This window comes from Lacerta agilis, chromosome 6 (assembly GCF_009819535.1).
Source record: "Lacerta agilis isolate rLacAgi1 chromosome 6, rLacAgi1.pri, whole genome shotgun sequence".
Taxonomy (NCBI): Eukaryota; Metazoa; Chordata; class Lepidosauria; order Squamata; family Lacertidae; genus Lacerta; species Lacerta agilis.
In genome coordinates this window covers 52,941,721-52,967,840 of record NC_046317.1, presented here as the reverse complement: position 1 = coordinate 52,967,840, position 26,120 = coordinate 52,941,721, and the positions used below count along the sequence as shown (strand labels likewise).

The window sequence follows — 26,120 nt, the reverse complement described above, 5'->3', positions numbered from 1 at the left end:
GCAAACTTTGTCTTTTTGAATTCTAGTGGCATGTCATTATTCAACCCTCCAGCTGGAAAAAGAAACATGAACTGATGCTACCTAAAACACCACTGGAGACCCGTCACCTTGGCCAACAGGAAAAAGCCTCTCTCTTACTATGTTTTTGCCTTTCCTATTCCCTCATTGTGCTTACGCCGATCAGTCATAATTAATGTGCTATCAGCATTTCTGATAAATAAGTCTATTGGAACAAGTTTGAAAACGAGAGGAATGTATTTTATAGATACATCCAGCCAACTATATATTAGAGCTTTGAATAAAGTTTGTCAATATGATAGTCACCTCGAAACCCTCCTGTTAAGGAAATTATACCTTACTGATATTTTACCATACTGCAATAAAGCATTTTTTAAAACTGGCACCTCTTGCCTTCTTTCCTGGGTGATGGAAATAAGACTGAAAAGAACCAAATGCATTTAAAATACAGCTTGCTTGACTTGTTCCTCTAAGAAAGCCGTCTTGTTGAGAATAAAAGACAAGAACGCTTTCTTGATTTCTGCCTTGCGAACGTAATCCACTTTTAACAATTCAATTCTGACAAGCTGATTTCAAAACACAGGCCTCTTGACTGTAGCAACTTTGACTAGCTGTTCTAGATAGCAAGTAGTCTATATAAGTTTATAGCAACCAGTATTCTTGTAAGACCTATGTGTTACGCCTGTCTCTCTTCATGAGTCTTTCCTCCTCCTACCCTATTTACTTCATGATTTTTCCAAGGACGACCACACAGCTGCTGCTTCCTACAAGCAATACAAAAGAACTGACCCAAGACACTGATGCAGTCAGTTTGCGGGCCATCCTTCTGCTGTACCCCAAGCCACTCACTGCCCTGGCATACAGAAGATCTTTCTCCTTAGCTTGACTTTCTCCAGCCCGAGACCCATCCTTGCAAGTTTGTCTTAGGCACTAGCCATGGGAGATCTCCAGCCGTTCCAGCACTAGACAGCTTCAGCAGGCTCATTTACCAGCTCTGCATGGAGTTAACAGCTTTCGCCTGTGACCACTTCAGCTAAGTGATGCCAAGTAGATAGATGGGAGACGTGCAAATTGTTCTGTAATTTGTGCTTGGGCGAGAGGCTGTCCTAGGGGACATCTTCCAGCGCAAACAAACTTGCTGCACAGAGGAGCCACTCAACCAAATCTCCCCTGGAGCTAAAAGCTGTTCAAAACCAATTACTCTTATCTACCCAGCTGCTGCTGGAACAGCACTGTGTGTCTTGCTTTGTGAACATGGGTATCAAGGCTCAGACATTTAATGCAGCCCTAGGGCTGCAAAGCACAGGAAGCCAGCATTTCTGGCACCTTACCAAGGGTTGCCCTCTGATATCCTCTCCTAGTTAACCAAGGTTAAAACGTGCCTGCAGCAGGACCCCGCGCACCTAGAGCAAGGATTGGCAGCCAGAGGGCAGCACAGCCTTCCTTCACTCCCCCAGTGGCCTGGCAAGTCCCCAGAGAACTGTGCCCACTTTTCCCCACTGCCTAGCTATCAAGCTGGGAAAACATTGCCGTTCCCATGCTGCTAATAGTGGGAAGCCAGGGAAAATATAGTGGAAAGAAGCCATTATGGGAACAGGCTTGTTAGAGCACCACAAGTGATCGTTCACAGCCATTTCTAGTTCTCAGGAGAGACACCTTGAATTCAGCAGCACAAAAACCTAAATATTGCTGCAACTTAAATTATGGTCCAATTTACCAGACCATTTTAGTAGTGAGGGAGGAGGGAAGTGGTTTGTGGGGTGGGCACACACAAGTTGTAAAAGACTAGAGCCACAATCTTTAGTCACCAAATGTGGTTGGCGTATTTAAGAAGCTTTTGATCACTTAACAAGGTGCCCTTGATTAACTGGGAAGCAATTGCATTTAATAGTGCAGGAAGAAAGCACCTTCTTTTGAAGAGGCACTTCTCTCCTCCCAGAGAGGAAGGAATAGGCAAGAGCTTTGAGCCACAAGCCTCCAGTGGAGATCCTTCACCTTGAACAGTTGTGTGACAGGCAAAAATGCAACATGCAAAACTCCTTGCACCTGGAGATACGGTTGGAGAGCCATGTATGCTCTACATGTATTCTATACTGTAACATCCAGGGCTCACTTTATACATATGTTCTGTCACAGCAATGTGTGTATTGAGCATGTTACACCGATCTTGACCAGACCACTGGCTGCCAATTAATTTCCGGGCCCAATTCAAAGTGCTGGTTTTGACATATAGTACCTTAAAACAGCTCAGGATTGCAATACCTCAAGGACTGCCTCTCTCCACATGAACCAACCTGGACTCTGTGATCATCATCTGAGGCCCTTTCTTCATGTGCTCCCTCCACAAAAGGTCCAGAAGGTGGCAGTACAAGAACGGCCTTTTCTGTGGTGGCTCCCCATTTGTGGAATGCTATCCTCCCCATGAAGGTTCGCCTGGTGTCTTCATTACGTATTTTTAGGTGCCAGATCAAAACCTTTATAAACAGGCCTTTGTCTGATTAGCATTCCATGGCCTTTTAAATGTGTTTGTGAGAGCGGGATTATTGGCTTGCTTTTGTTTCATTGTGTATTTTTCTGTTGTGAACCACCCTGTGCTCTTTGGATGAAGGGCAGTATACAAATTTAATTAATAACTTTTCTGGAAAAAAAGGTTGCTGGTTACTTGGATATTTATTCTGGGCATTATGTGTAATTTCAAAATTATGCACCTCATTTGGGTTTATATACCAGCAGTATGGGCATTAACCAAGCTCTAGCATGCCTTTCTTTTTAGAGCTGTACTATGAATAGCCTTAGAAACCCAGAAAACCAAAATCTAACCTTCAAATGTATAAATACCCAGCTGACAGATTTAGCTATGAACATCTACCTAGAGGGGACAGGGAAAGAGACAAGAATATGGCGTGCTCAGCTGCAGCATCCTGATAACATACATGATGGCTACTGCTTATATGGGAAAACAATAGGAAGAGTATCAAATTAACCGAGGGTGGGGCAGCAGGGACTCCGTGCATCTCAATTGGCAATGGCTAACTTGTTCCAGGGGCCCAAGTCTTCCTCAGCCAAGCTACCGGTAGCTATGTGGGGGTTGAGCAGCCCCAGGTGGCTTCACAAATGGGCCAGAAAGGCTGCATACAGCTCACAGGCCACCAAGACTGGTCCCCCCTGCTGTAAAAGGGTAAGATTCTTGGCTACCAATACTTCCATTGGAGGCCACATCCTACAGAGCAATTACAACCCCCTGCAGTTGGTAGATGCTCTTTCCTCCCTACTAATCTGCAGCTCAACTGTTTATCTCCCTGCTGTTGATCAGCAACTTGCATCCACCAGGACCTCAAAAGGGGCAAGTAGTCACTGCAGCCCTTTAACAGCAGCTCTATCGCAAAACGGGAGGCGCATTTCTGATGGGAGGGATGCTGGTTTCTAATCACCATGAATGCATGTCGAGTCAAAAGGGGGCAGGGGGCTTACAAATACTTTCCACCCTGCATAAATAAGGCTTCTGTGAATCAAAGCAGTGAGGGTACAAACCCTATTTGTTTGACAGTGTACTGTAGCTTCAAGTTCAAACCAGCAGTTGCCTTTGACTCAGAAGTTCTGCTGTGATCACAATCTGTAAGTCCCCCTTCCCATCCTCCGTTCACTCCATTGCCACTGGCTGCATCCCCTCCACGTCCCGACACTTGGAGTTCACTAGCTCCCTGCGGATCTCTGGAGAGATCTGGGGGTGGCTGTGAAACTTGAGCAGCTCTAAGAGGGCTTCTTTCTGCTCCGAGGACAGGTCCTCTTTGTATCGCTGGGCAAAGGTCAGGAGGCACTGGTGCCAGAGGACAGGCAGGGTGCGCCGGTCCGTCCGGAAGGCGAGGAAGTGAAAGACCAGGGCATCCACCACGCGGAAAGGCAAGGCGTACTTCTTGTCAATGAGCAGGCGGAGAAAGATGCTGTTGGCGCCACTGTACTCCATCTCAGCAATCTTTAGCATAGCAGCCCTGTGGGGGTGGAGGAGGGGAAGAAAAGGAGGAGCGAATGAGGCTTTGCTGTAGGTGCACATCAATGGATGACCCTCCATTTGTGAAAGCCAAGGGAAGAGAAAAATTGAAACAAGGAAATTGCCATAGCTTAGTTAAGTACTCTCTGGCAGGTACCTTTGATAGTCATACTGCAGACCCTCAGCCCAGCTACAAGTGTGGCTTCAGAATACAGTCTGTAATGCGAAAGCCCATCCTGGCGTAGGAAGACTTTCCCCAAGACAGCAAATTTGTTTCTAACCCGGGGGGGGGGGGGGGGAGCAAGAGATGCATGGGAGAAAAGGCAGGAAAGCCTATCCAGTCCTAACATTTCAGAGTGGCTGGGGAAACACAGCCAGATGGGTGGGATATAAATAATAAAATTATTTTTTACTGTTATTATTAGTGCAATTTTCCTTCCACCACGAAATTAGCCTAACTCTTCTTACCCAGAGTGAAGGACAGGGATAGAGCACTTGGTGAGGATGCTGCCCACAATGATGGCTTCTCGCAGCGTGCATGTTCCTGACTCACATATGGGGAGGAGGATACCTGGGGAGATGACAGAGATGGGGGGGGGGGAGAGAGGAGCACCTTATAGTCATCTCTTATACATGCACAGAAAGTGTTTCATCAAAGGCTAAAACTATTTTTAGGGGGGGGGTCATTCAGTTCTTTCACATCTAGAAGGCTGGTGCAAGAATATGCAACACACACACACACACACACAACACCTCTGCACAGTTCAGTATTCTTTATCAATAAAATCAAGTTTAAGAATAATTCACCAAACCCGGAAGCAGCTTCTCCTTGAGGCTTTCCTCCTAGCCTGTCTTACTTCTGGGACTGCAGCCTGTCAGAGAGAAAACTGCCGGCTGGGGGGGGGGGGGAAGAGAGGACTGAGCAGCAGGAATGAACAATTTTCTTTGTTTCCACTCTGTGTCAGGTTGGTAATGATTTCACTCATAATTCCATTCTGTATTCGGGGTTTTGTTGTTGCTGAAAAACAAACCCTCACAAAATATGCATTTAAATGCATGATTATCAAGTGCCTATTTTGATAAGTTTCAACTACAGTGGTACTTCTGGTTGCGAACGGGATCCATTCTGGAGCCCCTTTTGCAACATGAGCAGAATGCAACATGAAGCGCCACGTCTGCGCATGCACGGTGTGATTCGGTGTTTCTGTGCATGCGCAAAGCGCCGAACCCGGAAGTAACCTGTTGCGGTACTTCCGGGTTCAGCGCATTCATAACCCACAGCGAACGTAACCAGAGGTATGATTGTACTGTGAATTGTCTTCCAGAGGCAGCAAAGCTTCCAAATGCCAGTTGCTGGAAACCACAGGAGGGGAGAGGGCTCTTGTGTTCAGTTTCTGCTTAAGGGTTTCCTTCAGGCCTCTGGGTAAGCACCGTGAGAACAGGATGCTGGCCCAGATGGGTCGTTGGCCTGATCCAGCAGGCTTTTGTGTTCTTATAGTGAAATATATGAACCCCTGGATAAACCTCATTTCCGTGTATTCGTCCTCCAAGGTCAACTTTCCACTCACCTTTGAACCAGGCTCCAGGCTTGAACAAGGCCTTCTTCAACGCCATGTAAAGATGGAAGTTGAGGCGCTTATATTCAGCAATGTCATCTCTGACTCGCGGGAGAAGCACCAGATTGTAGAACCTCTGGGCCATCCTCTCTTTGAGGTTAGAGGAAAAGATCCTAGGGAAAGGAACAAAGGCATTTGGGGAGAGGGGGGAAATGGAGAAAAAGAGAAGCGACCTGAGTTAGGATAGTTGGGGAACTGGTCAACTTCCCTCCTTTTGCTTGCACTATGGAATACATGTACAGGTGAAACTCAAAAAATTAGAATATTGTGGAAAAGTCCATTTATGTAAGCAATTATTTTCATTAGCTACTGGAGTTTAATATATGAGATAGACTCATGACATGCAAAGTGAGATATGTCAAGCCTTTGTTTGTTATAATTGTTATGATTATGGCGTACAGCTGATGAGAACCCCAAAGTTTAATTTGGGGTTCTCATCAGCTGTACGCCATAATCATCACAATTATAACAAACAAAGGCTTGACATATCTCGCTTTGCATGTCATGAGTCTATCTCGTATATTAGTTCCACCTTTTAAGTTGAATTACTGAAAGAATGAACCTTTCCACGATATTCTAATTTTTCGAGTTTCACCTGTATTACTGCAGCACTCCACGTTGCCGCCCCCACCCTCACCCCCACTCTGACTTTATACTTCAAGCTTTTGAGGCTGCAAAATCATTTTTATTTATCTACACATTTCTATGCTGCCTTTTCAACCTAACCCTTCGTGGTTTTGGTTCCTCTTTACCAAATAAAGTGGCAAATTACAACGGTATAAAATAAAAATACAATCCGAAACAAAGACAGCAGCACACACAAAAAGCCAGACCCTTAAATTATTTTGTTCTCATAAAAAAGAAAAGAGATATCCATGCAAGATACGTCAGAGTCAGGCAACTAGCCATGCACCACCACCACCAATTCCTAATGGTTTATGTGTAAGAGGGATTTGTTTTAGGAATGGCCTGTGTCTTTCGCCAGAGCTGCACACTGCACTGTGTATCACCAAAGAGGAAGAGGAACCAAAGTTCTCTCTCTGAGAGAACACGGAACAAGCATCAGATGCATATACTTGTGGCTTCCTCCCAGGGCCCACTGTGCTGTATCTCAAGGGATGGGGCAGGATGAAGCCTTCAAGACAACACATTATTCCCTGCAGTGTCACAGATGGAGTCCTACCTTGTTGCCTGGTACATGGCAGCTGCTGTCCACGTTTCAGGCTCTGTGATATACAGGATCTGCTCCCAATTGGACAAGGCTGGGATGATCTTGAATGCTTTAGGCAGTTTCCCACTCCTATATTTTGACAGCACCTGAAAAAAATAAATGGGGGGAAGGGTAGGAAGAGATGAATTTAACACGGACAGGCAGATAAGGCTACTTATTCCAGGGTTTATACCCATTGTTTAGGAGATCTTCAGTGAATGTATTTTAAGAAACATTCAGATATGATATTCTTAATTTTCTACATACAAGCAAAATCTGTACCAGTCTATCAGCGTGGAAACAAATTCTAGTTAATATGTATAATGCATCATCTTAACCTATAGTGCCAATATGGAAACACAGCCATTAGCTGCTCCCCACCCACACCGATCATGCTATGGGTGGTGAATCAGAGCAAGCAAAGAGTTGCCTAAAACTAAGATTTCTAAACCCTGCAGCAGCTGGACTAAGTCCAACCTGATGTGTGCAGAAGCACACACACCTATTTGCACAGAAGTAGCATTACTCTTACTTCTTTGACACCCTTGTAGACTTCCAGGACACGGGGATTAAGCTGTGGCATGGGCCGACCAGATATTTCGGACATCACAGTTTCCACCTCTGTCTGCTTCTCAGTGATCTTCTCCATGATAATGTCTGCCAAGGTGCGCCTAATGGGTATCCAGAGGAAACAATATGGATCAGGGAACTTAGAAAGCTCATTGGCAGATAAAGCAGCAGAGGCAACAATAAGACTGATTTCCAGCCTAGCATTTAGCAGGGGAAATGAAGTTTCCACATGTGATATCCCTTGCTCCCATTACTTTGCTAAGTGGACTGTCTGCCATACTGGTAACTGTTCAGTGAAAAAGGCTGCTGTGCAATACAAATAAGCCTGAAGGTGGCAACAGGCATCTGCTGAGGAACAAGATCTTGGGGTTGAAGATATTGACAACAAGAACGGGCAGCTCTCAAAAGTTTTTTAAAGGTTAAATTTCAGTTCACAAAAATAACATGATGCCAAAAGAGAGGCGTCAGCCCAAATCTATTTTGCATGAAGAAATTCTAACGTGGGTAAGTCATATGAGGGCCATAGGTTTCTGCTCTGCATTCCAATCTTGGAGAAAGGAAACTTGGGTCATTACTGGGCATGCCAAACAGAATGGACTGAGAATTGTGCTTCCTGCTACCAATGCAGTATCAAAGACGGCATGCCTAATATAATAACTAAAGCACCATCTGCTGGTTAAAACGAAAACAAGAGAACAGAATTGAAAAGTATATTTGGGTGCTAGCTTGCTTTACTTATTGCTGATAATCTGATGAAATCATGCCAGTTCCATAAGCAAAGCAGCGCCAGAATTCTTAGATGAGATATTCTGTTAAGGGTCAGTTCACACATAAAAGTATTACTGCTAAATGGTTTCTACTCAATTGTTCCCTTCTCTGCATACATCAACAAAAATGTGCAGATAGTCCAATATAGAAAAAAACAAGGTACCTAGTCACCTGGGGCCTAAAAAATTCAATTATTTTTCCTGTACACAGCTTGATAACAAGTTTTAATTCCCCTACATAAGACTGCAGTTGTTGCTGGGATGTCAGTGGCTTCAGAAAGCAGCACAAAGATCTGCTGTGTGTACAGAGACTACCAGCTTATGTGGAATTCTATCAGATGTGGGCAAGCTTTGCCCCTCCAGATGTTGCTGAACTACAACTCCCATCATCCCTGGCCATTAGCCATGCTTTCTGGGGCTGATGGAAGCTGCAGTGCAGCAACTTCTGGAGAGTCAAAGTTTCTCCACTCATGGACTATCTGCATGTACCACAGGCACATACAACACCACAAATGATCATAAGGAAGGAAAACAACCACTGTGAAACTCTCTCATATTCTCTTTCCTCACTCAGAACCCCCTCAAGTATAACCAATACAAAATAGGCACTTGCACCCAAGGCTCATTGAAGTGATGAAACTCAGGGTGGGGGTGGAGGTAAAATCATATGGCAAAGATAACTTAGTCACCTAGAAGCCTAACAATTTCAAATAGTTTTACAGTCCTGCACAGTTCAACGAGCCTTAATCCCCCTCCAGAAAAGAAATGGCTCACTATTAGTTTTACACTGGATAACTGCCTTAGAAGTAAGACATTACACATTCTAAAAATTGCATAAATGAGAATGGACAAGAGGGTAAGGGAAAGAGTATACACACATCTTCCCTACCAGATGGCTGTCCAACAACATAGCCTAATTCAAGCTCAATTCACTCAGAGACAAAAACATTAACAGCTTAACTCCACATATGCTCACTCAGCCACTTTTATTTGTGGAACTGGCACTTTTACAAGCGCCACACAATGTCCATCCTGTGCTTGTAGGTGCTGCCATACTGAAAGTTTGGTTCCTTATACCATGGAACTCCCTGCCCATTGACATTAAGCAGGCACCTTCTCTGTATAGTGTTTTAGCACCTGCTAAAAACATTTATGTTTAGGGAAACCTACCCAGACATGTAAAGTTGACATGTACAATGTATATATTTTTTAAACTGCTTATTTGATTTATACTGTATTTTTGTTTACCGGTAAGTCAACTTGCTTTTCATGTCTAACTTTTTACAACTAAGCAATCTTCTTCTTTGGCAATCACTCGTAGCCAAGTAAGATTGTCTTCCATAAACACGGTTTTAACAATGAGTCCGTAAGTGACTGTGGAGGCCAATCCTGGATCCACATATCCTTCCACAGTGCGGCCATATGTTTCCAGGCGGGAGTTGATCATGGTGTGTATTTGCCAAGCGTGCCTTCCTCTTAGCACGTTTCTCCCTTGCGTCCTGAGTTCAAATGTCTTCAAAGCCCATGACACCTTTGGTAAAGGCTGTTCTCCAACTGGAGCGCTCGCAGGCCAGTATTTCCCAGTTGTCAGTGTTTATACTACTTTTTTAGATTTGCCTTGAGACAGTCTTTAAACCTCTTTTGTTGACCACCAGCATTACACTTTCCATTTTTAAGTTCGGAATAGAGTAGTTGCTTTGGAAGACGATCATCAGGCATCCACACATGACCAGTCCAAAAAAGCTGATGTTGAAGAATCATTGCTTCAACACTGGTGATCTTTGCTTCTTCCAGTCCACTGATACTAGTTCTTCCCAACTGATGTGTAAAATTTTTCAGAGACACCGTTGATGGAATCTTTCGAGGCGTTAGAGATGGCGTTTATAAGTGGTTCATGTTTCACAAGCATACAGTAAGCTTGGTAGTACAATAGCTTTGTAAACAAGCATTCTGGTTTCCCTGTGAATGTCCCGGTCCTCAAACACTCTGCACTTCAATCGGGAGAAAGCCGCACTCGCAGAGCCTAGGCGATGCTGGATTTCGGTATCAATGTTGGCCCTTGTGGAAAGATAACTGCCTAGGTAGGAGAAGTGATCAACATTTTCCAATGTTACACCACTGAGTTGGATTTGTGGCGCTGCAGAGGGGTTATTTTGTACTTGTTGGTGCAGTACTTTGTTTTTTTGGATGTTGAGCGATAGGGCAAGCTTTTTGTAAGCTTCTGCAAAGATATTTAGGATGGTTTGGAGGTCATCCTCTGAGCGTGCACACACTACGTTGTCATCAGCATACTGAAGCTCTATGACGGAAGTTACGGTAACCTTACTCTCTGCTTTCAGCCTGCTCAGATTGAACAGCTTTCCATCTGTTCGATATATGATTTCTATTCCAGTGGGGAGTTTCCCTGCGACAAAGTGTAGGATTATGGCAATGAAAATAATGAATAGAATTGGGGCAATAACACAACGCTATTAAACACCTGATCCCACTGTGAATGGTTCACTTTGAGAGCCACTGTTATCTGTAATTGTTGCTGTCATATTATCATGGAGAAGCCGGATGATGTTTACAAATTTATCTGGGCAGCCAATTTTCAGAAGGACAGTCCACAGGGCATTACGATTTACAGTGTCAAAAGCCTTAGTCAGGTCAATAAACGCCAAATACAGGGGTTGGTTTGGGTCTCTGCATTTTTCTTGAAGCTGTCGAGCGGTGAAAATCATGTCCACTGTCCCCATAGAAGGCCAAAAACCATTTTGGGATTCAGGAAGGGTCATCTCGGATGTTGTTAAGAGACGGTTTGCTAAGGTCCTTAAAAGAATTTTGCCGGCTGCAGCTAATAGAGAGATGCCTCGATAGTTTCCACAATCAGTTCTGTCACCTTTTTTAAAGAGATTGATAATTTTGGCATCCCTAAAGTCTGCTGGGATCTCTTCTCTTTCCCAGATTTTTTCAATGAGCTTGTGAAGTTGTGTAAGTTAAATTCCGCCCACTTTGAAGATTTCGGCAGGTATCCCATCAGGTCCACGGGCTTTGTTGTTTTTCATTTGGTTAACAGCATTTGGTTAATAGCTGTACACAACTCTCCCAGGTTTGGAGATACTACCTGCAGTATCTCTAGTAAGCAATCTAAATACTGCAACATAAAAAAAGTTCAAGCAACTGCCAGGATTTGAGCACTCCAATGTTTACCTCAGTGGTGGATTCTTGTTCATGAACATCTCAATGGCTTTTTCATCCTCTGGATTCACAGTTACCTCCTCACAGTACTCTCCCTTCCCCATGGCTGCAGCTTGCTCCAGTGTTGGCCACTCATCATCATCTGTATCTGAATCTCTGTCCTTTGAGGCAGGTCCTGGAAAAAGTAGAAGAAATACAGGTTTTGATATTTCATCAGAATAAACAAATCCTGTCTCAGTAGTAGAGCGTCTGCCCTGGTTTGATATTTTTTTTTTTTTTATAAGATTTTATTATTTTCTATTAAGACAAAGGGAGAACATAACATAAACAACAACATTCACAATATAAAAATACAAAATACAATACATAAACACAATACAAAAACATAATCAAACAATCACAATAAAAAGGAAACATATACAAACCTTTAAACTAACATTTATCCTCTTACTTTTCTTGTTACTATCTTCTCTATTTTAAGGGACTTCCCCCATTCCCTCCACTGTCTTCAAAATCATATATATCTTCAAGGTAGCTTTGTATCTTGTTCTATTCACATTAACTCAATTTTTAATACACTTTACTTTGCTTAATCATATCTTAACTTTAACACCAAATCTTAACACAATTCCTAACAATTAAATTTTTCACACAAAAATATCTTACCAACAATTTTATCTAACATATATCTACTAAAGCCGCTATTCTATTTAATTCTGCTCAGATATTCAATTTTACTGTTTTGACTAAATAATCCTTAAATTTCTTCCAATCCCTTGACACCTTCTCCTCCCTCTGGTCCCGGATTCTGGCGGTCAGCTCTGCGAGTTCCATATATTCCATCATCTTCATCTGCCATTCTTCCACCGTTGGTATCTCTTCGCCTTTCCATGTTCTTGCCAATAAGATTCTAGCTGCTGTTGTGGCATACATAAAAAACACTCTATCCTGACTGGGTATCTCTTCATTGGTTATGCTCAGGAGAAATGCCTCTGGTTTCTTACAAAAGGTAACCTTCATTACCTTCTTGAGTTCGTTATAAATCTTATCCCAGAAAGCATTTACCGCTGGGCACAACCACCACATATGAAAAAAGGTACCTTTCGCATGTTTACATTTCCAACATACATCTGACATTTTGGTATTCATCCTGGCTATCTTAACTGGTGTCAAATACCATCTATAAACCATTTTCATTATGTTTTCTCTTAAACTATGACAAGCAGTAAATTTAATACCTTTTTGCCACAATCCCTCCCAGTCATCCATCATAATATTGTGTCCTATATCTTTCGCCCAATTTATCATTGACGATTTAACCAATTCATCTTTCGTATGCCACTCTAGCAAAAGATTATACATTTTGGAAAGGTTTTTAAAGTTCGATTCTATCAATTCTGTTTCCAGTTTTGATTTTTCTACTTGAAAACCAACTTTTTTGTCCATTTTGAATGTTTCATATACCTGATGATAATGCAGCCAGTCGGGGACCTGACTTTTCACTTGATCGTAGCTTTTTAGCTTAAAAGAGTCCCCTTCCTGCTGCAATATGTCCATATATCTTAACCAATTTGCAGACATGTTCGGTCTCTTGTAGGCCTTGGCCTCCACTGGAGAGATCCATCTAGGGGTCTTTCTCTCTAACAAGTCTTTATATCTAGACCAAACCTGGTATAAGGATTTTCTAACTATATGAGACTTAAAAGTTCTGTGGATCTTAGCCTTGTCATACCAAAGGTATGCATGCCAACCGAACATATTATCATACCCTTCCAAGTCCAATACATCAACATTCTCTAGTTTAAACCAGTCCTTTGCCCTGGTTTGATATTTGGCATCACTAGATAAGACTGGGAATGTTGCCTGTCGGAAACCCTAGACAGCCACTGCCAGTAGCTGTCGGAAATTACTGAGCAAGATGGAACAATGGTCTGACTTAGTATAAAACAGCTTCCTATGCAGCTATTTCTTTCAGGTCTCGGAAATTTAACAAAAAAGAGTTATAACTATAACATGTGGAACCTGCAACAAAGCACTGAAGTGTGAAATGAGGGCTGTCACATGAAAGATGGAACAAGTTCATTTTCTCCTGTTCTGGAGGGTAGGCCTCAAACCAATGGATTCAAGTTACAAGAAAGGAGATTCCAACTAAACATCAGGAAGATCTTTCCGACAGTAAGAACTCCAATAGTGGAATGGACTCCCTTGGAAGGTGGTAGACCCTCTTTCACAAGAGGTTTTAAAGCAGAGGCTGGATGGCCATCTGTCAGGTATGCTTTAGTTGAAATTCCTGCAATGCAGGGGGTTGCACTAGATGACCCTTGGGGTCCCTTCCAACTCTATTCCAACAATTCTATGTTTCCCATTCTCTCGCCACTATTTTCTGTTCCTCCCCGACCCAAGTGGGTTAGCATTCTCTGGCCACTAAGCACTGCCTATTGGGTTTGTCCACAGGTCTCCCAGAGCTTTATAAGCTACAACTCCCACCAGTCCCATCTATGATAAATTAATAATAATAAAATAATAATAATTTATTATTTATATCCCGCCCATCTGGCTAGGTTTCCCCAGCCACTCTGGGTAGCTTCCAACAAAATATTAAAAATACAATAAAACATCAGACATAAAAAACTTCCCTAAACAGGGCTGCCTTCAGCTTTCTATTTTTAATATTTTGTTGGAAGCCTCCCAGTCAGATAGTCGTTTATTTCCTAAACATCTGACGGGAGGGTGTTCCACAGGGTGGGCGCCACTACGGAGAAGGCCCTTTGCCTGGTTCCCTGCAACCTCACTTTTCGCAGTGAGGGAACCAGCAGAAGACCCTCGGAGGAGGACCTCAGTGTCCAGGCTGAACGATGGGGGTAGAGACGCTCCTTCAGGTACAGCATAGCAAGAGCAGATGTTGCAGCCCAGGGACACCTGGAGGGAACCAAGCGGGAAGGAGGAGGCTGGCGCTCAGAGAGGGGTCCTTCCCAGCCCCACCTGAAGGTGCAGGGGGCTGGAGTCAAGCTACCTGGCATGCAAAGCAAGTGACCCCCCACCCACCCCCCACCTCCTGGCTGGCGAAGATGAGACCCCGGCGAGCCCACGGTACGCTCACCCAGGACGGTGGTTTTCGCCTTCTCTGGCTCGCCTCCGCCCGCGGCGCCGTGCTCGGCCTCCAACTCCTCTTGCTGGATCCGAGCCTGTTCCAGGATCCTCCGGGAGAGCCTCTCGTCCACGTACTCGTCCTCATCCTCGCCGCCGCCGCCGCCATGCTTCCCCGCTTTGCCCCGGCGCTTCACCCTCGTGACGGGCTTCACGGAGTCGCCCTGGAGGATCTGCTCGGCCAGGGGAACGGACGCCGCCTTCGCCGCCCCGCCGGAGCCCCTCGAGCGCTTCACTTTCGGCATGGTGCTCCCCCGAACTGAAGAGCCGGCACACGTGTGAGGGGGGGCAGTTGCAAAGCGCATGCGCGCTCATGTCACCCTTCCGACTACAGAGCTATGAAGATGGAGAGACGCGTCGTTGCCCGCATAGGCGGTTTCCGGGCTCCCGTTGAAATCTACAGTACAGCAGAGATTCTTGCGGCATCCCTATTGAGGCATAGACAGCCTCACTGTCTATAAATAAATTGTGTTAGTCTCCTTTGGTGGTGAGAGAGGTTGGGGTTGGAACACAGGCGAATAGTAAAGAGAACCTGAGACAAAACCCCACACATGCATTAAGTAGAATATATAGAAGCATTGCCACCCGACCCCACCCCCACTCACCATGCCCCCCTCCACCTCTTTCCCCCTTTTCTTCCTAAGGTAACACTAATGTCTCAACAATCCCCCGCCCCGAAGAAAATGTAACTTGAAAAAAGAGACATTGCACATTCTTTTGCAAACCAAGAAATCTTTAATATAAATATATGGTTGTTGTTGTTGTTTTAAAAAATACAAATTAATAAATTGTGTTAGTCTTTGTGGGCCACCCTCTTGATTTCTGCTCAGAGAAGCCATTTTAAAATGCCCCTCGGGGCCGGAAGTGACAGCTGCCCATAGCTATCAATGGAGGAACCCCAGGATCTCGCGCTGGCGGCGCTGCGGTGTTCGCTCTGGGGCAAATGGCCGCGGCAAAGTCGGGCGTGCTTTCCCTTGCTAACGGAGAGCTTATTTCGTGCGAAGAAGCATCCTCCCCCACCCCTCAAAGGAAACTCCCCATATAAATAGCTCTGCCTGTTCAAATTTCAGTGGCAATGCAGCCCCCTGTCCTCACACTGCAGATCCGTGTTTCAAGCCGAGGCTGAGAAAAAAATGCCCCACAACAACAGCCCTGCGGTGTTGACGTTGGGGGCTTGACAACAACCCTGTGGTGTAGGAAAACTCTCAGTTTAGGTGGGGCGTGAAGCTGGAGCGCATGGCAGCAACACAACCCTGCAATATCATCGCAGGTTACAGCTGGTGCTGAGACTGGTTTGGCTTTTCGGACCAAAATCCCACTCACTTAATACTACGGCTTATAGCTGTAGCGTTTATTTATTACATTTTTTAATTTAAAAAAAAATCCCGCCTTTATTCCACCGTGGAGCTCAAGGCGGGGTTTCCTGCTGGTCCCATTTCATCCAGGTGCTGATCCAGACCCGCATCTCCTTCGGGCAGCAGGATGCCTTCATAGATGCCCATTGCTCCTCTCTGAACGATGCTTCTGCATTACCTGCTTGGAGCACCAGGTGGCTGGTTCTATATGGGGCCTTTCTCAGCTCGGTTGCATCACTTCCTTTTGGCTTTCTTCTGTGAGAGCGTGGAAGGCGAGGCTGCTTCCTCGTCCCTGTTCCAGCCAGGAGGCTCCTGTGCAGACGCCCCGAAGAGCATTCTTTGCACGCGTTTAAAAGGGCAGGAGGGAAGCGCCTTAGAGCCGCGATCGACCTTTCCCCCCTCTTTTTTTCTTTTGCAAGGACTACCCCAGTCTCTCGTGGAGACCGACGGAAGCATGGGAGTCACCTGGTAGGGCATTTTGTCTCGGGGATTGATTCATTTGCAAAATGCTGCCGCAGAGTTTGTAGCAGGTTGGTGGTGCTTGATGGGAGACGATCAGTAGCCGAAAAGACTTCGAAAAGGAGTTGGGGAACGATAGGCTTTAGAACTGTAACGTGTGAACACGCAAAGGGCGGGTTTGGTAGTAGTATTGGGTACCGGCGCTTTAAAGACAAGGCGGGTCGAGATGCTCGTGAAGCAGCAGCAGCAGCAGGAGGAGGCAGGGTTGTTCAAATAGATGCAACTGCCGTTGAGACGCCTTCCGCAGCGGGGAGAGTGTAAGTAGCTGACCTGGCTGTGTGAACAAATTGCGTGTCCCCGCAAACCGGGGGGGGGGGGGTTGTTGCAATAGCTGAGCCAGTTGCCTGATTTTGAGAATGGAGGAGATCGGTTTGTGTCATTCAGGCTGAGAAGATGAAGGACGCAGAGAGTCAGGATTCTGCGAGCTGATCTCGTGTCATCATCCTTGGGTGGATGCATTTGACATTAGAGGCTGGATGCAGGCAAGCAAGCACACACTTGCTGGTAACACCGCAGCTTCACTACACCCCTGCCCTGGATTTAATAATAATAATAATAATAATAATAATAATAATAATAATAATAATAATAATAAATACATACATACATACATACATACATACCCTGCCCATCTGGCTAGGCTACCCCATTAGTAACACATCCTCTCAACCTTGATGGAAACTCAAGGAAGGAGATAAAAAGGGAGAAGACAATGAACAATGAGGTCTAACAAAGGGTCATCTGGGATCTGGTCAATTACTGCTGTTGACTTACCCTTATATATATATAATACAGATTTTTAGTATTTCAAGTCCACTTTTCTTCCAAGGTGGCAAGTGCTGTTTGTTAAAGTAGTAAACACAGTTCTCTTTCCCCATTTTATCCCCCTGAGAAAACAGAGTCCAGTTTTGTGGGCATAGCAATCCAAGCCTCCTTGAAGTTCTGGGGAAGGGCTGAGCTGGCCTCAGATCAATCGGATCCCGAAACAGCCCCACTGCCATCACATGACAGAATTGAGCCTGATTGCTGTGCTCCAGGCTGCCACAGCAAGTTTCCCCCTTCTTTCCCCCACCAGCTTGAGGGGGACAAGCACTGGTTGTGGTTTGGATTGCACCCTAATTAATTTAAAATAGTTAGCCTTTCCACACTGGTTTACAGGAGAATGATGTAAAAATATAGACAACAATAAAAAAATATTTTCATACTACAATTAAAATATACATATTAAAGTAGCTAGTGCCACAACTGGGGGCTGCTGGATTGGTGTTGATCCATTATAGGGCCTTCTCAGTGGCAGCTCCCCACCTGTGAAATGCCCTCCCTCATTAATGACTTTTAGGAGGAATTTGAAAAGATTCCTCTTTACTGAATGCTTATTAAACTAGAACGTTTTTTACTTTTAAAAAGTAATTTTAACGACAGTGTTTTTTTGATACTGTTGCTGCACTGGGTTTCTTTTGATGTAAGAGCAGGACCACTGGAGAGTTACAGTGACAGATGTGGCTGTAGAGACCAATAAAGGAGATACATGTTTTACTGCAGGTGGGGCAGATGAAGGCATCTGGCTTTGCCAGGGCACCATGGTGTTTCTTCTCTTTGCGCTCCTCCCAGTGGTACATAAAGAAAAAAACAAACGAAATGCAACACATCAGTCTCAGGAGCTAGTAAATATAAACAACTAGAGCATCCTTATGCTATCTGTGATGAAAAGCTGTTTCAAATAAAACAGTTTTACCTTGGGACCAACACTAGCAAAAAAAAAAAGAGGTGTCAAGCAAATATTTCTTCCTCAGCCTGGGCATATGCCCATGAGAAGCTCTTGCCTACGCTTCAAAGTTGGGGCTCTCAGATAGGACCTTAGGTGATAATCTTAGTAAATGGGCAGGTTGAAACAAAGAAAAAACACTTGTGTACTTTATTTCTCTTCTAACAACCTGGACCAGCCATACAACATTTTTTAAATGGTAAAAAGCATGTCTCTGCTAAATGTGTGTTTCTTCACTAGTACACCATTACAATTTGTGTGTGTGTACATCTACCAGCCTTGACAACCAACTGAATAAATTATTGTCAATGTGTTTATTTTTGCGCCTCATTGCCAGTGATACCCAGTGCATGGCACATTCAAGATGTGTAGGAAAACATCTGAAACAAGCAGATTTTGTCTGGTCTACCTCACTCTCAGTCTCATTCAAATGCTTTATACAGCCTTGCAAATAACATCATAAAAGTTATCAGGCCATAAATGTTTACTCACACACTTGCAGTACCTCAGTTACTTGCTGCATATCAACACAGCCAGTGGGAGAACAGCAACTCTCTTCTAGTTTCCAGTCTGGCTTCTTAGTTGTAACTATTGCAAATAACTATTAATAACTCTGTATTTGTAGTTACAGCATGCTATTGGTTATAAAGCAGATTCCACACAGTATGAGAATTTTTGTGGCTTGAGTTAACACTCAAAACTCTTCCATGTCAGTTTGTTCTATATACATAAGTCCCCATTTATTAATTATTTGAGTTTTTGGAAGTGGCTCGAGATAAATTACCGGTATGTGATATTCTACAAAAACCAGGTATGTCTCCCATGCTGAAATCCTTTCCCCTGTATTAGTGTTTCCCAGATGCCAGTGGCAGAGGGGAAGAGTGTCCAGCAAACAGTTGAAATTTTAACAAGAAAGCTTGAGCTGCTTGGAGCAGAGAAGCAGGGAACCTTTTGTGTAGACTGTGAAACGTACCACACTGCACCCTCCACAATGGGCAATCAAGGTAAGGGTTTAATTTCCTACAATTTATACCTCATAATAACTACAGTAGGTCAAACCACTACTGTCCATTCTCCTCTTTATTTACCAAAAAGGATTCAAGCCCTTAACATGAGTGTACCCATTTTGGTGTTTATGCAAGCAGCAGCAACCCACCCTCAATAATCTCCCTATTCCGCCCCCCCCCCAAAGGATGGAAAAGCTTGATTAATTCTCCTTTCACAAACATGTTGCTGGTACAGTGGCCTTAACTACATTTACCCAAATAAATACATAAATCCAACACATCCAGAGGCTGGCTAACAGTCCTGGACTACACTGCAGAGTTGTCTCCACCCACCCACCGCAAAAAGAAAAAAAAGTATAGCAGCACTGGAGTACTTTGCAGGGCTGTAACTCATGCTTTCTCAAACACAGTATCTAGCCCCTGCAACATGCATATACTAATGATTGATTTTATTTGTATTTCTATTAGCAGGGTACTTTTTAATATACACATACTCAGAAAAATATCAATTTTGGCATGAAACTGAACCTGAGTCAGAAAGAACATGAACTCCTGTCTTTGCTGCTAACTTTTGCAACCATCACTTCCATATGAACCACTCTCTTCTCCATTGTAGGAATTTAGAGAGAAAATGTTAAAGTGGCCAAGGAAGTCCTAAAAATGGCTTCAGAATGAACCAAGAAGTCCTTCTCTGGACAATGAAGGAAGGACTTCCAGCGTCAATTTGAAATCATTTTGGGGTCTTCTCTTCAAGTAGTATGATACTAAATTTCTCTGTAGCACTCATTCGTCACAGTGGGTTCATCTATCACAAAGCAATGGTTTTGAATGGCACCTGTATATTTTGCTTCATAATCTTTGTTCTAAAAGGTATCAAGACTTGCTTTAAAAACTAAAATCTCAGAGTGTATCCACCCTCCACTGGCTTATGGCTGGTATAGATGTACAGTGGACGCTCGGGTTGCAAACGCGATCCATGTGGGAGGCGCATTCACAACCCGCACCGCTGCATTTGCACACACGTGTGATGCAATTCGGTGCTTCTGCACATGCGCAAAGCGTGATTTAGTGCTTCTGCACATGCGCGAGCACCAAAACCCGTTCTGTTGCTTCCGTGTTCGGCGCAGTGCACAACCCGAAATCGTGCAACCTGAAGCGGCCGTACCCAAGGTATCCTCGCTTGTTCCATTGACTGCAGTGGGAACAAAGTTCAATGGATCTTTGCATCATTAGTCAGGATCCAACCTGCTAGTGCCAAGCACTTTTAGCATCATCAAATAAACCCTGCAAGTAAGTCTTTGAAAGAAACTTTTACACAAAAACTTGTTGACAAATGAACATTTCAGCGATGTTTGTGTCTTCCAAATGACATATGATTGATTCAAGGTTCCATTAATCTAAACAAAACATATTTTACAAGCTATGTGATGCTTGTTAGACCTGAATTAAATTCATCTGGAAGATAATTAGCAGAGCTGAGGTTTTACAAAGGTAGCTGAAGCCAGATTTCCTGAAGGAACTTGGAAACGTTCAGTGTATTCCTCATCACTCTGGAATATGACTCAGGGAGTTTGCCGTTCTGGATTGCCAGCAAATGTTCTTTGCCACTTTCTCATAAGTTAATTATTTTTCCCTCTAGATGTCAGCAGTGTGCTTGGGCGCCCATCCTTTTGCCTCAGGTTCATAAACATGGCTGGATCCATGGTTGCTAGCATGGAGATTCATATATTTCTGCAGTTCCTCAGTAGGGCTTGAATCAATGCCCTACTCCTGGCTTTCACTAAGCACATTAAAACTGTGGAGGAAAAACAGCAAAACACCACTAGAGCTGTACTGTAAGCATATCTGGGAGTAAGCTCTATTAAACCCAGTGACAGTGAGCATCTGAATTAAAAATAGATCGGATTAGGCTGCCTGTATAACTACTAGTTTAATCCGGACAGAAACCCTGCAGTGATTTTTTAAAGAGGTATTTCTAAAGCCTCATTTAGTTTAGTTATAACAATGCATCTTATTTGGAATCCTAAAACAGTTGCAGTACAGGGGACTGTTGCATCAGTTGCTAACACATCATTGTACTTGCCTTAAAACAAAACAAAACCCCCAGACCAATTTACAACATTACATACATTAAAATCAGATATAAAAACGGAACAGAATGAAGTCTAAAATCACACCCATTCCAAACATATATGAAAGACAGGTCTAATACAACCCATACCACTCAAAACTGGAAAGAAATGGGCCACAAATATACCCCAAATTCTGCAAATTAGGGACCAAAAGCATTGTTTTTGCCTGGTACAATTCCCACTGGTACAGTAGGACCAACGTTTGCTATTACTGAATTGATCCATTGATCAAATCAGCTTAATCCCTTCATTTTAAGGGGGATTGGCAAACTTTCTCTGGAGTGTAACACAGATGTAGATCTCAGTGCTAATGTCTACTTGGGCATGGCTACAATGCAGGGCTGGCTAGCCTGTGGACTGGATCCAGCCTAGCAAGCCGCAGGAAGTGGCTTGCCAGCCCCTAAAACTTTGTCTTTGTCTCCCGATCTCAGCGCTGAGTTGGGGAGACAAAACATTCTATGTGCTCTTTAGAGGTGACATTGAGGGCAGCATTTCCCCTACCACTGGGGTGGGAGGGGAAGGATTGGAAGCACATTTTGTTCCTTACAGAAGTACCTCTGAGTTCTAAAAGGCAGCATTTTCCCCTGACCTACCAGAGGTGGACAGGGAAGAGTGGGCTCTCCTGGTGCAGGACTTCTTCCTGTCCTCCTGCCCTAGGGCTGCCATACGTCCAGATCTTCCCTGGGTTTGTCCAAAAAAAGTTCAACAACTTTCGGGGTGTCCTGGTTTTTACTTTTTGAAATGTGGCAACCCTATCCTGTCCCCAACCCTCTGGAGCTGACTTTGAAGGTGTGCAGGGGAGCCACAGATCATAGAGGAGGAGACCAGAGAGGGAGAGGAAGCTCTATTGTGTGTGCAAAAGTCCATTGTGCCAATAGAGCTGCAACACTGGATACAATCCCAGGTCTTGTGTTCATTGTGCTCTGCATAGTACTGTGCCACAATAGATTCATTAGGCTTCTGAAGATTTTTGCAATGACTGTTGCAGTTCAAATTATAGTCGAACCCCTCTTCTCTCCATCTTGCAAAATAATGGTTGTTGAGTGTACTTTTGTAAGGAGGTTAAGCGGATGTGTATCCGAAGTATATACACTAGAAAGAACAAATGCTCATTTGTTAAAGATCGTGGCTCTTTAAGTGAAATAATATTGATTGTGTTTTGCTAGCATGGAAAAGCAAAATTCAGCAACCAGCGTGACGTAGAGATTCTGTAACAGCCCCAGTGGTTGTCAAGCAGCAAAGAGACAAAGGAAAATGTAACAGATGTTTCATTTTAAAGCATCTTAAGAGGGAAGGAATAACCTCCTTGAAGTGAAAGTAATGCTGCTCTTGTTTCAGGGCAGGCTGCCAAGCTGATGTACGTGATGCACAATTCCGAATATCCCCTCAGCTGCTTCGCTCTCTTTGAAAATGGTCCTTGCCTCATAGCAGATGCAAACTTTGACGTTCTTATGGTGAAGCTGAAAGGCTTCTTTCAGAATGCTAAAGGGAACAAGATAGAGAGCCGGGGAACCCGGTACCAGTACTGCGATTTCTTGGTGAAGATTGGCACTGTTACCATGGGGCCCAGTGCCCGTGGTATATCTGTGGAGGTAAGGATGCTCCTCAAACAGGGGGGAAGTCAGCATATGAGGTAATATTTTACATGGCTCCAGCTCAGGACAGGTATAGCAAACAGTTTACTGAATCAGGAAACATATCTAATAAGTATATAGGAGGTGAGAGGAGAATTTGTGGGCCTTTGAGGTGGTGTGGACTGCATGCTAACTGGGGCTCTTGGGAGCTGGAGTCAAGCAACATCTGGAGTGCCACAGGTTCCCCAGTCCTTCCATAGGACATAACAGTACCTGGTCTCTCCCCTCAGAGCATGCAGCTGGGTGTGCACACAGGCAGGGCACCAGGGTGGTCCAGGGTTCATGAAACCTACACAAACCCTTCCCATATCCCTGTCCAGACCCCCCACCCCACCCCACGTTGGTTAAGGGGTTGTATCTCAGAAAGGGAATTGCTGTGTTGTACTCATTTTTTCTCCACACGTCTGTCTTTCCCTTCATGATCTTTTATCTCTGTGCAAAGCTGTGACTATTTCAACCTGAGGGTCCACAAGTTGGTTGATTTGCTCGGCACGCAGGCTTTAAAAGAAGTGATCCCGTTACAATGAGCTTACTAAGCACCAGTTGTCGCGCATTAGCTGTGTAACTGTTCTCTGTAGAGTGCTTTGTAGGCATTGTATAACATGAGCTTTTTAGGGGGGGAGTACCGGTATATGCCTAGTTCATGAAAAAAGAAAACTGGATGGAAACCTTTTCCTGTGAGCAAAATGTGTTGTATTTGGGTCTGAACTAATCAAAATGCATTTGAGAGGGTGTAATTCACAAAGTATATTTGAGTTGTTTATGCCGATTTATAGCCATGGTTTTGATTTTTAAACAAGGCTAGTCCAATGCCTATGGAGACCTGAATGGATAGTGGTTAGCAAGCTCTGAACATAGACCTACATACCCAAACCTACACAAAGCTTTTCTTTTGGATTTGTAGTGTTAAACCTTTGTTGTGCAATGAATGCCAATAAAAACAAACGACAAGGTGGCCTTGATGATCTCAGCCAGAGGCATGATCCAATGATCAGAACCAAAGGCATACACTTGAAAAGCTGAGACTACCTAATACTTATTTGCTGTGTCACTTTGTCAGTTACCTAGGCATTGCAGCTATACCGTATAAATACCGCTTCTTCCTCTGGTTTCAGTAATTGTCTCTAATCAGCTGAGAGCTGTGTCTCCATCTGCTGAGGATGAACAGTAAAATCCTAGAGGGAGGTAACTTTACTGGCAATTCCTCAGCTTTGGAACCATTTCTCCCCACCCCCGAGAGGTTTGCCAAAGCCTGGATTTGATCAGAATCCAGAAATTAATTTGTGACAGGAGCAAACAGTTTGTGACTTTAGCTAATTTTAGTCTTATGCTTATTTATAATTTTAAAAATTGCTATGAGTCAGAAAGAAGTGGGTTGCTTTATAATATTCACACTTCCAGTATTCTGAACTCCACCCCAAAAAGGCACTGAATTTGCCCTTGCTGTTGGCATTTATTCTAATCTTTCAGTGATAAGCCCATACAAGCTTAAGGGTTGTAGCCAGTGCTGCATGAACAGAGTTCTGTTTGCACAGTGGGAGTTCCCCTTCCTCACACTATGCGATTCCAGAATCTATTCTGGAGTGCCCCGCAACCATATGGAGCAGATTTTGAGCATACACGGGGGTGGGGGCTGCAACGGAGAGGAAATTTCCATAGTACAAATGGAAATCTGCTGCTTGAACGAAACAGCAATGTTTGATACAGCCCTAAATAGAGCTAGAACTTGAGAGTGTCTGCTTGATAGTTCTCAAGCGCCTCAGGATTTTCGTGATCTCCATTAACCCCCAGCAATCTTTCTTGCAAAGAACGGGTGAGCCTCTCCACTGCTACTAAACGTTATGCTTTTTGAGAGGTTGGGATGGAATCGTAACTGCCTGCTGGAGAGTTCTTGTCGGCTGCTGTCTGCTTCAGAGCTTTTGTTTCTGTTGCCAGGTGGAATACTGTCCGTGTGTGGTAGCCAACGACTGCTGGAACCTGTTAATGGAGTTCATGCAAAGCTTCATGGGAAGTCACGCTCCCGGAATCCCTTCTGTGTTTGGCAATAAGCATGACAGCATCTACAGCTCAGCTGACACAATGGTCCAGTACATGGAACTCTTCAACAAGATTCGCAAGCAGCAGCAGGTGTCTGTCGCAGGAATCAGATGAGGAAAGCTTCGTAAGGCCTTATTTCACAGGAGCAATCACTTTGCTGAATAGTCGGTTGAAATTGCAGTTCCATCCCAGTAGTCCAGATTGCAATTGTTTCCCATTCAATCAATGCAGTCTGTCTCCCTAAGAGAGGTAGAATTAATTCTGTCTCATCTCAAACCTCCAGGGGTATATGCCTCTCTTATAATAATGGCATACTTTGCCTTAGACTGCTATCTCAGAGATCTTCCTCCCGCTCCTGAAGCAAGATTCCTGCCCCTGAGTGGAAACTGGAGGAAAACAATCATCTTGAAGGAGCACAGGGTGAAACTGCATATAAATAGGAGATTGGGCTTTGGGGGTCCTTAATTTCCTTGACTGGCTATGAGTGAACATGAAATTTCTATGAGTGTGAAAATATGTTAATATGGCTTTTATTTAAGAAACTTTAATTTTGCATATTAATGCTGTAGATGTTATCTAATGGCAAATTTTATCCTATAATTTGTGGAAGATTTATATTTTGGGTTGAAATGTAATATCTCATTGAAGCAAGCAAGATAAATTATCTGTTGGCCTATCAGTGTTTAAGTTATTGGCATCTCACTATCTTCAAAAAGCGTTTGAGAGGAGTAAAATGTTTGGGCTTTAGGTTCATTTCACTGAAGTCTTAGGGCTTAATTCCTCTGCCTTCTTGACTAATGTTTTCTGCTGGAACAGATAAAAGCCCTGACAGTGCAAAACTTGTACAGAGCAAGATTGCAGTCAAAATCACTAAGGTATCATTATCATTTGAAGATGATATCTAAAAATGCATACCTTGCAAGTTCTCAAAAATATTAAGAATGATGCTTATTAAAGAAGCTAACATTTTCACCTTATTGTATTTGTTTGTGTTTTACAACTTATTTGTTATGTTTTGTTACTTCTACAGTTTGTTGTGTTTACTGTATGTAAAGCTTCCCAAATTAAAAAACAACTAATCTAGGACCCTCTTTTCTTTATTAACGGAGTCCACATCCTGATAAAGAATTTGGATCGGCTGTGTAAATCTCCCCCCCCCAACAGCTTTATAATTG

General features: G+C 43.8%; 2 protein-coding genes across 3 annotated transcripts; one reads left to right on the top strand and one right to left on the bottom strand.

Moving 5' to 3' along the window:
- Positions 1-2,669: 2,669 nt before the first annotated feature.
- Positions 2,670-14,794, bottom strand: BYSL (bystin like). The gene is made up of 7 exons (XM_033152704.1): positions 14,450-14,794; positions 11,362-11,524; positions 7,365-7,503; positions 6,806-6,939; positions 5,575-5,735; positions 4,475-4,577; positions 2,670-4,007 (listed from the first exon to the last, which is right to left on the bottom strand). Exons 1-7 carry the CDS (start codon positions 14,739-14,741, stop codon positions 3,659-3,661), a joined length of 1,341 nt encoding a protein of 446 aa, XP_033008595.1. The 5' UTR covers positions 14,742-14,794; the 3' UTR covers positions 2,670-3,658.
- A 1,205-nt stretch (positions 14,795-15,999) lies between these two features.
- On the top strand, positions 16,000-25,922 carry MED20 (mediator complex subunit 20). Of its 2 annotated transcripts, XM_033152701.1 has the most exons (4): positions 16,000-16,319; positions 18,985-19,139; positions 22,613-22,866; positions 24,844-25,922. In XM_033152701.1, the coding sequence occupies exons 1-4, from the start codon at positions 16,015-16,017 to the stop codon at positions 25,057-25,059; spliced, it is 930 nt and encodes a 309-aa protein (XP_033008592.1). In that variant the 5' UTR covers positions 16,000-16,014; the 3' UTR covers positions 25,060-25,922. The 2 variants fall into 2 exon arrangements, with proteins under 2 accessions (XP_033008592.1, XP_033008594.1); XM_033152703.1 differs by lacking the exon at positions 16,000-16,319 and having other exon boundaries at positions 19,007-19,139; positions 22,618-22,866.
- Positions 25,923-26,120: the final 198 nt, after the last annotated feature.

Coding starts and splice junctions, on each gene's coding strand:
- BYSL (XM_033152704.1), bottom strand. CDS start 14,741: ATGCCGAAAGTGAAGCGCTCGAGGGGCTCCGGCGGGGCGGCGAAGGCG. Junction 6,940..7,364: donor TCTACAAGGGTGTCAAAGAA/GTAAGAGTAATG, acceptor TATTTTTTTCAG/GTGCTGTCAAAATATAGGAG. Junction 4,008..4,474: donor ATCCCTGTCCTTCACTCTGG/GTAAGAAGAGTT, acceptor CCACCCCCACAG/GGCTGCTATGCTAAAGATTG.
- MED20 (XM_033152701.1), top strand. CDS start 16,015: ATGCTTCTGCATTACCTGCTTGGAGCACCAGGTGGCTGGTTCTATATG. Junction 16,320..18,984: donor GGAAGCATGGGAGTCACCTG/GTAGGGCATTTT, acceptor CCCCTGTATTAG/TGTTTCCCAGATGCCAGTGG. Junction 22,867..24,843: donor CCCGTGGTATATCTGTGGAG/GTAAGGATGCTC, acceptor TTCTGTTGCCAG/GTGGAATACTGTCCGTGTGT.